Source organism: Squalius cephalus (assembly GCF_949319135.1).
Source record: "Squalius cephalus genome assembly, chromosome: 11".
Lineage (NCBI taxonomy): Eukaryota > Metazoa > Chordata > Actinopteri > Cypriniformes > Leuciscidae > Squalius > Squalius cephalus.
In genome coordinates, this window is record NC_137132.1 from 5528214 (window position 1) to 5542200 (window position 13987).

Consider the following 13987-nt stretch of genomic DNA (forward strand, 5'->3'; position numbering starts at 1 on the left):
CAGTGCCTACATGGTTGAATCATTAATCAGATGATCAATAGTATACACATGTTTTGAAGGACCTGCTTTAGCCTGAGAGTCCCTTTAAAAGAGACGGTCCAGTTCATCTCATGCCGTGGATGATCGCTCGTCATCATGACTCTGAATATTGGCTGCTGTTGGAAAGGGCTCCTTCTGCTCTCTTTCCTCCTGATCTGTGTCAATGGACAAACATCAGGGCCGTAAGTTTTTAACAGTTTTTGCTAAGGTTAAAATGATTAGTATACCATTGGTCATTGTGTAAGAAATGTCTTGATTTCTCCTGTATTTATTTAACTGATCTGTGTTGCACAGTAGAGGTTTACTGTTTAACCTTTATGCCTTATTATATATTTTACCACGTTGAGTGCATTAAGGGACAAAAATGTCCAAAACACTGCCATAAAACTATTATATATTATAATTTTTTTCCACTTTCACTGAGTATAAATATTTTAACCAACATCAGTCCTGAAAATAACTACCAAATATGTTTTTAATTTTCAGAAATGTAACCCCTTAAATGCCATTTGTTTACATGATGCCACTGTTTTTATCGATGGAAAAAACATAAAAATATATTTTTTTTTTAAACAGTTGTGTACTACATACTAGGTGGATTTCTTGGGAGGGAATTATTACAGCCTGGTATATGTCCATGATTAGCAGCAACATTGATTTGTTATGTCAGATTAAAAAAAAAAAAAATCACACAAGGACCAAAAATGGTCACATATTAAACACTGCCTAAAATATTATATATTATTATTATTTTCCACTTTTACTGAGTTAAATCTTTTAACCAGCATCAGTCCTCATCATAACTACCAAATATTTATTTAATTTCAGGATTTTAACCCTTTAAATTCTAGTTTTGGTGATGATACCATCAATTTGTATAAGAAGAAAAAACACAAAAATGTAATTATTTTCCATATACTAAATGCAAAGTAAAAACCTTGGCTTTGGATTATCACAGTCTTGAATATGTCAAAGATTAGCAGCAACATTATTTTTGGTGCATTTTTATTTTTTGTGCTATGTCAGATTTTTTAAAAAAAATCACACACAGCGCGTTAAGGACAAATTTGATCCTATTTAAACCCATTAAAATATCCATTTTTGAACCTACTGCCATAATAAAATCATAATTTCTAAATTATGTAAATTATGTAATAAATACCCTGTCATTACCAAGCCTTGGGGTAAAATATTTACTTTTTACTGTTTTCCACCAGTTGGTACCATTTTTCATATAATTGATATACTGCAAACCTCTGCAGTATTGCAAACATTTTCTACTAGGTGACTATAACCTGTGCCTGTCTCCCTACACATCAAAATTCGCTCTAGAAAGAAAGCAAAACTACAAGATCACCATGAACATGAATTTTTATTTTTCTAAATTCTATAAACATATCAAAAACTTCAAAACTTTTTTTGTTAGTGCAGAAACTGCACCTCCTCCTCCTCTTGTCATGGGTGTCTGCAGACCCACTTGCCTCTTTTTTTTCTGCTCTCCGCTGTGATTGCACCATGGCTGCTGCGGCTGGTGTGCGGGGGAGGCGCTCTCTCCTCTCCATCTGGGGATACACCAGCATCCTCCCCAGCTCCTCCAGGAACAGCCTCCTTTTGAAGGTTTTCTCCTGGTTCCAGGAAGGGTCGACAGCCACCCACAGGACAAAGGCGTTGAATTAGATTGTAGAAGAGCGCCATCGGCCACTGACTTGTCTTCCTCTTGCAGCTGTATACGCCAACAACCTGCAAAATAAAAAAAAATATCTAGGAAAAATTAATAACATGTATCTATTTTTTGGCCCAAGTTATAAGAGAAAAAAAAAATACAAGAGAAAAAAATGCTTGATAAACTTAGTACTAAATATGCCTATATTTTAGAAAACCACATAAAGATGTGTATATAAATAAATGTGTGAGTTACTGTTGCTAATAGCACATACCTTATCCAGGTATATTATTATTCACTTGGTTCAGTAACGTAGTCCACTGCTTCGGTGGTCGTGTAGGTTTTCTTCATCTTGTCGAGTGTGAAATGGCTGCACCAAAGAGGTGCACAGCTTTATAACTTTTGCATCAACCACACTTGTATAAACACTGATTTCTCAACTATTCTAATCCAAAACAAAGGCAGACTTTGTTTTGGATCCCTCGCAGCTACATCTTTGTGTTGCCGCAAGATGCAAGGTGTTATTATTGTCTAAGGACTGACTGCATGGCTGTGTTTGTGCCTCTACGTAAGTGAGAAATTATCAATTAACTTAACATAGACTGCTAAAAAAAAAACAAAGCTGTGTCAAAGGTTCATGTCTGTGCGTAAAATACGCATGAATCAAACCGAAAGAAAACAATGTAGTGACAAGCTTTTTTTCTTGTTAAATTCACACACACACATACACACCTACACACATCCTACACCACCGACACACACGCACACACACACACACACACACAGAGAGAGAGAGAGAGAGAAAGAGAGAGAGTATAGACAGAAAGGGTCAAATATGACCTTCAGGATATTATGATTTTTGTTACTCGCCTAAACACCATGTATTATATTTAGGCCCTACACACACATGTATATATACACTATATAATGCAAATATAATGCTTTTGCTTCTAAATGAAAGGATGTTTCAACATAAGTCATGATTCATGTATTAATGATGGCCCCGGCTTTAAACAACATTTTAATGGGTTTCAATGGGCCATTTTTGGTCATTATGGTGCTATATGTTCCTATTTGATCTACACAGTGTGTGTTATACATATTATGCAACATGGGATCAAAATTTAAAAATGTATCCAAAAGTCCATTTGCATTAAAACAGCCGAAATGGTCAAAGAAATTAAACTGAAAATGACCAAAAATGTCTTAGACAACTTAAATTAATGACAGTGACAGATTTTTTTTAATGGAAGTGTATTTTTAAGATCAATTCTCTGAAAAAATTTACAAATATAAAGAATTTAGTCACCAGACTTAATACACAGTTTGTTCTTTTATTCACACTTTTCATATTCACTTTTTTCAATTGATCAATAGTAAATTAACTGTATTGATTTTCCCTCCCAGTTTATGTTTTATTTTTCTTATTACATCTAACAAATATTGTATGATCATTTTCTCTGGACAGATATTTCATGGTGACGTTTCCTGCAGTGATCAAGTCTGGATCTGAGGCCAAACTGTGTGCGACCCTTCTCAAGCCCAATGAAAGCCTTGTCATGAACATTCATCTGGTTCATGGTGTCCAGAGCACATTACTGCTGCAGGAGAAAGCTGAGGAAGAGTTTCATCGCTGCTTTAACTTCAAGGTCTGCCATCAAAACATGCACATAATGATTATCAAATATGTTTCATCATAATGCATCTAGTTTTTGTGTCAGGTTGTGAATACAGGAAATTATTTCTCATCAGGCTCCTCTGGTCAAGGCAGAATCAGTGCAGACGATGAAGGTTGAACTTCAGGGAGAGACTTTCAGGACGACTGAAGAGAAAAAAGTCATGTTCAAGCCTTACAATCCTGTGACTTTTATCCAGACTGATAAACCCATCTATACTCCAGGACAGACAGGTGAGCTGTGAATGTCTCAAAGGCTAAAGCTCAGTAAATAATGCTGGTGTCACTGACATCTAAACCCTGATCACAGCTGATGTAGCACATATAAGTAAAGCACACTATGATCAGGCAACGAGCATAGGTCAAAGATTACAAATGTTGCACAAACCAGCAGATGGTAAAAGAGTATAAAGTAAACAGTTCAATGGATTTACAAAAAGAGGAGCAAATGAAAAGATGAGAAAAGCAGCTATTAAAGGGTTAGTTCACCCAAAAATGAAAATTATGTCATTAATGACTCACCCTCATGTCGTTCCAAGCCCGTAAGACCTCCGTTCATCTTCGGAACACAGTTTAAGATATTTTAGATTTAGTCCGAGAGCTTTCTGTCCCTCCATTGAAAATGTATGTACGATATACTGTCCATGTCTAGAAAGGCAATAAAGACATCATCAAAGTAGTCCATGTGACATCAGTGGTTAAGTTAGAAGTTTTTGAAGCATCGAAAATACATTTTGGTCCAGAAATAACAAAAACTACGACTTTATTCAGCATTGTATTCTCTCCCGGGTCTGTTGTCAATCCACGTTCACGACTCCGCAGTGACGCTGCTGACGTGTTATCTGGTGCGCCCGAGCGTCGTTTACAGTCTGAGGGAGACGCACGCTGTATTCAAGCTATTCTACATTGTTTGTATTTTGGTATTGCTATATTTTTTTAAATGGTGCGTAAGTGTGCATGTCGCGGATGTCCTAATCGCCACCAGATAACACGTCAGCAGCGTCGTGAATGTGGATTGACAACAGACCCGGGAGAGAATACAATGCTGAATAAAGTCGTAGTTTTTATTATTTTTGGACCAAAATGTATTTTCGATGATTCAAAAACTTCTAACTTAACCACTGATGTCACATGGACTACTTTGATGATGTCTTTATTGCCTTTCTGGACATGGACAGTATATCGTACATACATTTTCAATGGAGGGACAGAAAGCTCTCGGACTAAATCTAAAATATCTTAAACTGTGTTCCGAAGATGAACGGAGGTCTTACGGGCTTGGAACGACATGAGGGTGAGTCATTAATGACATAATTTTCATTTTTTGGGTGAACTAACTCTTTAAGGATGAGTAGCTTTGAATTCTAACAGCTTTGAAACACGAGAATGGTCATCTAGTGTGCATCTGAACAATCCCCTCACTTTCAAACATGTTCAGCCTAAATACTGTAATTACAAATATGATATCGATATTGATATCAGTATCTGTGTGACTTTGTTTTATATGAAATATATAGATACTATAGATTAAGGGTGTTCTTGGAGAGCCCACAGCCCTGCAGAGTTTAGCTTTAACCCTAATTATTAAATGTACCTGATCAGGTCCTTCAGGGTTATTTGAAATCAACAGGGTTTGGACTAAACTCTGAAGCCCTCCAGGAGTTTGACACCCCTGATATAAATCGTTACATGTAATAAACCTCATAGCTGTCTGGGATAGGCCTACTCGATTCTAACTGGTCAGCTGGAGCAAATTGTCAGACATTTTTGTAACATTATGGCTAAAACAGGCAGTTGTGACAGCTAGTTGAATTTGGCTCAAAAGACACATTCACCCAGCAGCAGAATACAGTTGTCAGCCCTGTATTTGACACTTAATACGGTTCACACACAGTTTGGTCATTTACAGGAGAGAAATATGACTGTAAGCAATTGTCCCTTACATAAGAGCTGAAGACATCAAAAGTGAAGTTTTTTTAATACACATTTCTATTTTACAGTGAACTTTAGAGTTGTTACCATGGATACAAACTTTGCACCCCTTGATCAGCAGGTCTGATGTGTTTATCTGGCATCTTTATTATCTTTTGCATTGTTGAATACACGTTTAATAAATAAACTAATTTTTGGCTTTTAATCTTTAATTACTATTTGCTCTTTCACAGTATAGTACAGTGGTTCTTGAGGTAAGAACACAAAACCTTCTGTGCAGTCATAACAAACACACCTTTTAAATCTGATTAACACTAGAAATTCGGTTATATTTGCAATTATTGTGTTTTCAGTAGGGTAATTATATATTTCTACATTGATAGTCAGGATATGTGTAGCTGACTGTCACAAAATATCTGCACTGTGTCTTTGCTATTAAACAGGACAGTAAAGGTAACCGGATTGGCCAATGGACAAATGTTTCTTCAACAAGGTGGATTTTGCAGCGTTCTTATGAATTAAACCCAGAGGCCCGTCAAGGCATGTACAAACTGAAGGCTTTTATTGGTGACAGGGTTATCTCACGTGATTTTGAAGTGAAAGAATATGGTAAGTCATAAAAACGACTTATGACGGTAAGCTTGGTTCCCTGAAGAGGGAACGATAAGTTATGACACTATGGGAACGTCTGCGTGATTGCGTCTTGAAGCACGTGTGAAATCAGTCCAATGGTGTGGCAGAACATCATGGGGGGGTGACGTCACAACCAGGAAGGTATTAAAGCACCCCTGAACCAAACAATGTCAGCTTCTGATAGGCTGAAGTAAGTCATGAAGTAAGTAAGTGAAATAAGTTATGGCGGAGCAATGCAGCATCTCGTTCCCTCTTCAGGGAACCGATGTTACAGTTGTAACCGAGGCATTCCCTTTCAAGGGAACTGGCGTTGCGTTGTAAGTTACAATACTATGGGAATGTTAATACCTACTATGCCATACTGACCAGTGCTTGTCTAGTGTGAATAATATCTGGAGCACAACTAATACTGAAGCACCTGGAAGCCAGGGGTGGTGCCCAGGTTAAGGTCATAGAACCTGGCGAATGTGTGCGGAGAGGACCAGCCCGAAAATTTTAAAGCGCATCACCCCATTACCAAAGAGCTGCGAGGAAAATAAAAGATTAGTGAGATTAGCTTACTCCTCATTTAAAAAACAACTTGATTTAAAACGAAATACTTCTCTCTAATTTTTTCACTACTTATGGGCCACAAGAGAAATATTAAGACGTATTATGACGTTCTGCCACACCGTTGAACTGATTTCACATGTGCTTCAAGACGCAATCACGCAGAGGTGTTCCCATAGTGTCGTAACTTATGACGCAGCACGAGTTCTCTTGAAAGGAAACAGACAATTTGTAGTTTTGCATGGTAAGAGTTTCAATAATATGTTTGTATTTTCATTTTTAATATATAAATTGAGGACTAATAACTCTGATTTCTGCCTTCTGACTTCTAGTTTTGCCTAAGTTTGAAGTTACTGTAAAAAGCCCAAATAAAGTAAGTGCTGAAGAAGAGGAACTGATAATTGAGGTTTGCGGAAAGTGAGTGGTTTATTTTTATTTCCTGCGTTAAGAGAGCAGTGTGTTCTTCCATTCACACTTTCATTTAATTGTTAATTGTATTATTTAACTCTTGGGGTCAGTTTCTTACTTTAACCCCCCATCCTAATATATTAGTTGCTTAACTCAACCCTGGGCTGTAGATCAGTTGCTTGTACCTTTTTCACAGATACACTTATGGACAGCCTGTACCTGGTAAATCACGGGTGAAAGTGTGCCGTAATAATTCGCCCTACACAAATCCAGTGTGTTTAGAGGAAACCATTGAGGTATGTGAGTTGAAACGCAGTACATTATCTTTAATACATTTATCTAATTAAACCACTCTTCTGTTAATAGTTATATTTGTGTTCATTCATTATAATTAGATAAAAAAGACAGGCTGTGCCATCCATACCTTAGATCCATCACTCCTTTTTAACGTCACACTAAAGCAAGTGATGCAGATTTCTCTTCATGTTGAGGCAATGGTTACAGAAGAAGGAACAGGTCAGCTCTTCAATTTGGTCAGATCTCTGTTACCTACATTTCTTGTATTTCTCATTTTCTCATTTCTTCAATTTACTTTTATTTGAATAAATATTTATGTATGTGTTTTGACTATTTACAGAGATCACCATGACAAAATCTGAATCTGTATCTCTCACTTATAAAATCGATGAAGTCACATTTACTGACCTGCCCAAAACATATGAACATGGATCAGTTATTGAAGGAAAAGTAAGTCTAAAATCCATTTGTCTCAGTTTAACACCAGTGATATGTTTTATTGATATAGTAATTTATTCCTTCAAAATCTTATTTTCAACAGATAAAACTCTCAAATGTCAAAGGTGCACCAATTCAAAACAAAAAGGTTTATCTTATGGAGGGTCACATACGGTCCCCAAAACTGCTCCTAAATCTCACTACAGACAGCGATGGACTGGCCAACTTCTCTCTTAATACATCCAGTCATTCTAAAAGTGATATTGATCTAATAGTAAGATATTTTGTGTTCACTTCGTTTTCTTTTGTAATGCCTAAAGAGTTTAGTTACATGAGTTATTTCAGATTTTTTTGTAATCTAGGCAAGTGTCCATCAAGAGATCTTTGATTACGACCTCGATAACGAGCCTCACATCGCTTTCGATAAAAAAACAGTCAAGCTCTTCCAACCTGCCTCTTCATACACCCCATCACAAAGTGAATTGATTATAGAGAATACTGAACAACCATTAAAGTGTGACTCTGAGTTTACTGTCACCATCAAGTATTATTTTGTTGGAGAGACAATTAAAAACTTCAAAACTGACATCGTCTATATGGTGAGAACATGTGCAGTATGTACATTATCACAGAGATGGTTTTGTTTAACAGTATTATTTGGCTGCACTAGTCAGTTTGTTATCAGAGTGTCATCTGTCTGTTTCAGGTCTTGTCCAGAGGAGTGATTGTTCATCATGGATATGAGAAGGTTGAAGTGAAGATTTCTGATGGAGCAAGGGGCTCAATGTCGTTCAAACTGTCTATTAGTTTAGATCTGGCTCCTGTAGTGCAGATTCTGGCGTACTGTGTTTTTCTCCCCAGTGAAACGGTTGTGGCCAGTAGCAAAGATTTCAACATTGAAAAGTGTTTCAAAAACAAGGTGTGCATTGTAGCTTTAGAAATGAGCCTCTTTAAACTGTATTACTGACTCATTTCTAAAATAAATCCTATTCCCTGTATGTCACAGGTATCTCTGCAGTTTTCTCCTGCTAAAGCAGTTCCCGGTGAGAGAAACACTCTCCAGCTCTCAGCTCAGCCTGGTTCACTGTGTGGCCTCAGGGCTGTAGATAAGAGCGTCCTGATCCTGAAGTCAGGAGAACGTCTGGATGCTGACAAGGTCTAGATGCTTTAAGATTCAGTGTTGATTAAATGTGTCTCTTCATAGTGGGAATCTACAGTGGGAATCAAATGATAACAGACTTTACTTATTGCTGCTATGATCCATCAGCTGACATTTTGATCTCAGGAAATTTAGCATTAATCTTCATTCTTTCTCACCAAAATGGATATAAATTTTCTTTGGAAATGCATGTATTATTTAGAAATCATACTGATAGTGTGTGAACATGGTCCCATCACAGATCTTCAGCCTGCTGCCAGTGCAATCGTGGTCAAATTACCCTGAGACTGTTGAAGATGACGCGTGTCTGTATACGTGTTTTTGGATAAACCAAATCCAAAGATTCACTTATGAATCCTTAAAGGTAACAGTTGGATTATATGTGTGGCAGTGCAGTAGATAATGATTGGGAGAGTATATACTGCACATGTGTAAGTAAATGCATAAAAAGCCTTCATGATTATACTGACATTTAAAAGTAATTTGTATTTTCATGACTTTTATTCTGGTTCATCATTGCCATTTGGCAGAAAGTGGGATTGAAGATGGCAACAAATTTGTTTGTGGAAGTCCCTGAGTGTGAGCTGGGTAGGTACATGTACTGTTATTACAGTCCAAGCTGTAATGTTTTAATATGTTGGTGCTTATGAAATATATTTAAAGCTGCCGTCGGCAACCTTTCTTTTGATCAAATTCAGTGAAATTGACACTATAATCTGACAGAACAACATAAATAAGGTGGTTTTAGAAAAAACCCTGAGCTTCTAACTCCACCTGGAGCGTGTTATTTGTTTTGCAAAAATATGTTGTATGGTGTTAATATTGGTAAGATAAACTCATCTATAAAACTATATAACTTTTGTAAGATACAATTAACACATTAAAACTAAATAATCTGAAACGTTTAATATAATGTGAAAATATGTGTGTTCAAATAATGATCTACCTTACATTTTCTATTTACTTATGACTGGATATAGAATAGATCATTTTGACGTACTCTTAACATACATATCACTTAAAACTACAAAATATCACTTGTTTTCCAGTTTTGTACAGTGTAGGGACCTCACACACATTTTAGAGAAGAGTATCTATTTGAACATCACTTAAAGCTGCAAAATATCACCTTTTTTTTCCCCAGTGTGTTATGACTCAGTATCAGAGGATGTAACTCATTCTTCAACAGTGACGATTCGAACTGTCTTTCCAGAAACTTGGATCTGGGAACTTGCTGAAGTGGGGTATTTAAAGCATAATCAGAACATTTAACATCATATTTATCTTATTACTTATATTTAATACATCATCTCCTCCCCTCTCGCCCACAGGACAGAAAATACCTTGCTTGCTTTGCAGATTCTTAATCCAGTTTTTTCATCATCTGTGTGCTGAATATTGTCATTTATTACAGGAAAAATGGCTGAGTCAGAATCAAATATGCCTATTGTTGTAATTCCTCCACAGGGACTCTGGATCAGCTCAGGTTCCTGTCACGGTTCCTGACACCATCACCTCTTGGGAGACGGAGGCCTTCTGCCTGTCCTCTGAAGGTCTGGGTCTGGCTCCTCCTGCTCAGCTGACAGTTTTCCAGCCCTTCTTCCTAGAGCTCTCTCTGCCTTACTCCATCATCCGCGGGGAGATCTTTGAGCTGAAGGCCACTGTCTTCAACTATCTGTCCAAGTGCATCATGGTGAGATTTCAAACGCACTCTAATAAAATCATATCAAATATGCCACTAATCATGTGTGTTTGATTGACAGGTTAAAGTGACTCCAGCTCCTTCCTCAGACTACACTCTCAAAGCCTCCTCTGATGATCAGTATTCATCCTGTCTATGTGCTAATGGAAGAAAAACCTTTAAATGGATCCTCACTCCCTCTGTTCTTGGTGAGTTTTCCAGTCTGAATCAGTAGCCGCCTTTTCATTACAGATTTGCACAAAAATTTTGCAATGTTATTTAACCCTCTGGGCTTCTTCGTAAATGGGTTACACGTTGCTTCCTCCCAGTCAAAAACGGACGAAGCCTTAAAATTTTACTTTTTTTCCCCTAGGAAAACCAATCTAATATATTTTTGTTCCATAATATTTTTTGATTATTATTTAGAATTTTAAGTTTTTTATGTTACTTTGCATTAATTATAATTTTTTTAAGAGCTATTTTTTCCAATAGAATTAATATATATATATAAAAAAATGATTTTTTTTTTTTTTTTTTTTCAATAAATGCAACATTTCACATTAAAATAGAGTGCAGGCCTTTAAAATCCATTTTTTGAAGTGAGAAAAGCGCCATCCAGTGGTGTTAAAAAAAGAAAAACGTGTGCAATGTCGTGTAACCGCCCATAGGCTACACTGTAGCTCCCTATATAAATAGATAGAGGCTTTTTGATTCCCATTAGGAAAGAAATAAATCAAATAACTAAGCAACCACTAAATGGAACAACACAAAATAGATATCATTCTAAAGCTTAGAATCCCAGCTTTTTAATGCATTTAATCACTTTGATCAACTCCTAAAGAATGCTGAGTAATCCCTCTAAAACAGAGTGTACCACACGCAGGCGCCACCTGACTGCAGAAAAATAATCTTCATATTTTTCAAAAATATTAACGTTACCTTGATCAATTTAAAATAGGTGTCATTTGAAAGCTTTGAGTCTAAAATTTACAATGTAACCAATTTGAAGAACTCCTTAGTAGTGCTGAGTTATTTGCTGATAAAGAGAAATATTTTTTTTCAGAATTTATAAAATACTTTTTTGTACTACATAGGCCTACTGCAATATGTCAAATGCATCATACAGCTCAGATAGTCCTGTGTCATATGTGATTTGAAAGGTCTCAATGAGTAGAATACAACAAGCATAATTGTTTCAGGCTTTTTACTAAACTTGAGCGAGGTTTTGTAAAAGAAGCGTCTCAAGAGACCCATGTGTAAACCATATATATAGATGCTGAATTTTAGACACATTTCCGCTCGTAACATGAAACATGCTCCGATTGTGGAAAATGAAACCTCATTATTTACAGCTGATGCTTACAATTAAAATGAGTCCAAACTCAACATAATCCATCACTCAGAACTAAAGATATTCCTCATGAAATTCTAACACACAAAAAAAATCCAAAGACGCACGTAGCCTAGCAAGGTAGCTTAGACTTGGCCTTTTTACTCGTATCTTCATAAAACATACATTGATTATGAAAAATCGCACATCGTTATTTACAGCAGGAGCTCACGATTAAAAAGAGACCAAACTCAATATATTTCATCAATCAAATCTAAAGATATTCCTTATGGCGTTCTAAGACAAAAAAATACCTCAGATGCACCTAGCCAAGATATACTGATGAAGCACTCTTGTTTTTGGTTTTCGCTTATAACTTCATAAAGCATGCACAGATTGTAGAAAATTGCACATCATTATTTTCAGCAGACTCTCGTGATTAAAACGAGCCCAAATATAGCATAATCCATCTCTCGGATCTAAAGATATTCCTTATGGAGTTGTAACACGAACCCCCACAGAGTATTGTATGTAGATGGAGCACTTATGTCGCGTTTTAACTAATAACTCAATGAAGCATGCATAAATTGTGGAAAATGACACATCATTATTTTCAGTAGATTGTTATGATTAAAAAGAGCCCAAACTCACCATAATCCATCACTCAGATCTAAAGATATTCCTCATGGACTTCTAACACATGAATTTTCACCTAGGCGCACCAATGAAGCAGTAGCAGTGATGCTATGTTGTTTTGATGTGACATTTCAGATCATAACTCAATGAAACATGCATGGATTGTAAAAAATCGAAAATCTTTATTGACGGCAGATTCTCATGATTACAAAAAGCCCAAACACAACATAATCCATTTCATTGATCATGAGATATTCCTCACGAAGTGATATATACTTGGCTAAAAAACAAGTCTCTCATCTTTCCAGGTTGCAATGTGTTATATATATATTCCCGTAACCGTCCGTGATCGTTTTCAAACGTGGAATAACAGAAAATATATATCATCTTAAACCTTAGAATCTCATCTTTTTAAGCATCTAACCACTTCGATCAACTCTGAACGAGTGCTGACTAGTCGCTCTAAACCGGAGTGTACCGCCCGCGGGCGCCACCTAGCTTCAAAAATATTGCCTGGATTAACACAAAATTTATGTCATTTGAAAGCTTAGAGTCTGAACTTTACAGTGAATGTAGCCACTTTGAAAAAATCCTAAGTATTGCTGAGTTATTTGCTGAGAAATAGAATTTCTTTTTTTCATGATCTAATAAAATAATGTACTGCAATGTGTCAAAAACATCATACAGCTCATGAAACATTCACAGATCATAGAAAATGGCACTTCATTTTTTACATTATATTATTACAATTAAAATGAGGCCAAAAATGTTTTATTTGCACTCTTGATGTTCTAGAGTGTCACCCCTTCATTGCTGTGCACTTTTTTTCTGCACAGTGGCTGATTTGTAGTTTGTACTGTTGGGAACTTTTTCCTTCTTCAAAGAAGAGACCAGGAGACGCTGGGATCGCGTTCAAACAGAAGTTATTCTTTATTGAGAACTTCGCTGTACGTGGCTGCAGTTCTTCCAACAGTCTAAAGTACATTGGCTTTACATGGTGTCTTATAGACATTTTAGGAGGAGGGACATTTGAAAGTGAAGACAAATTAAAACAAAGCATGCAACAGGTTTAGGTAACACCCTAGACTGAGGGTCTGGCCAATCCTAATTCAATAAGCATAACAGTCTATTGCATTGCTAATCCAATCAGCCTAACGATTCAATGTCTGGAGCTGGGACTTTGGCTCCAAGAGCCATTTGGGCTCCGAAAGCCATTTGCAGAACAAAAGATGAGATTCTCAGTGAATCATTCGTGTGCTAATCCCTTCAGTCTGAGTGAAACTGGGACTCCAAGAGCCATTAAAGACAATAAGGAGAAAACAGGAATTTCAACTTTGCTGAGAAGAATCATTATTTTAACCTTAACCCTCTGGGGTCTGTGGTGTTTTCTGGCCCTGGAGGTGTTCTGACATGCTCTGACATTTGTGCTTATTTCTGTTACTTGTAACATTTTCATGGCTAAAGTCTAATTACACTGTATTCAGCACAAACTCTGCTACAATTATATATTAGCAGCATGTGTGTAAAAGTTTGTAGTTTTGAGATAA

The 13987-nt window shown here is 36.6% G+C and overlaps 1 protein-coding gene across 2 annotated transcripts in view; it reads left to right on the forward strand.

The window, feature by feature from the left end:
- The window catches only part of LOC307167534 (alpha-2-macroglobulin-like), a 47354-nt gene that overhangs the window by 10017 nt on the left and 23350 nt on the right, over positions 1-13987 (forward strand). The window contains exons 3-21 of one of the 2 annotated variants that reach the window (XM_079886702.1): positions 60-221; positions 3171-3351; positions 3455-3611; positions 5378-5430; positions 5543-5563; positions 5753-5849; positions 6824-6908; positions 7096-7195; positions 7295-7415; positions 7537-7646; positions 7738-7908; positions 7997-8233; positions 8341-8553; positions 8641-8790; positions 9035-9157; positions 9324-9381; positions 9938-10037; positions 10261-10486; positions 10557-10683. In XM_079886702.1, coding sequence (XP_079742828.1) covers positions 136-221; positions 3171-3351; positions 3455-3611; positions 5378-5430; positions 5543-5563; positions 5753-5849; positions 6824-6908; positions 7096-7195; positions 7295-7415; positions 7537-7646; positions 7738-7908; positions 7997-8233; positions 8341-8553; positions 8641-8790; positions 9035-9157; positions 9324-9381; positions 9938-10037; positions 10261-10486; positions 10557-10683 — 2416 coding nt within the window. In that variant the 5' untranslated portion in view covers positions 60-135. Of the gene's footprint in view, positions 1-59; positions 222-3170; positions 3352-3454; positions 3612-5377; positions 5431-5542; positions 5564-5752; positions 5919-6823; positions 6909-7095; positions 7196-7294; positions 7416-7536; positions 7647-7737; positions 7909-7996; positions 8234-8340; positions 8554-8640; positions 8791-9034; positions 9158-9323; positions 9382-9937; positions 10038-10260; positions 10487-10556; positions 10684-13987 lie in introns of both variants that reach the window. The other variant, XM_079886701.1, reaches the window with a different exon arrangement.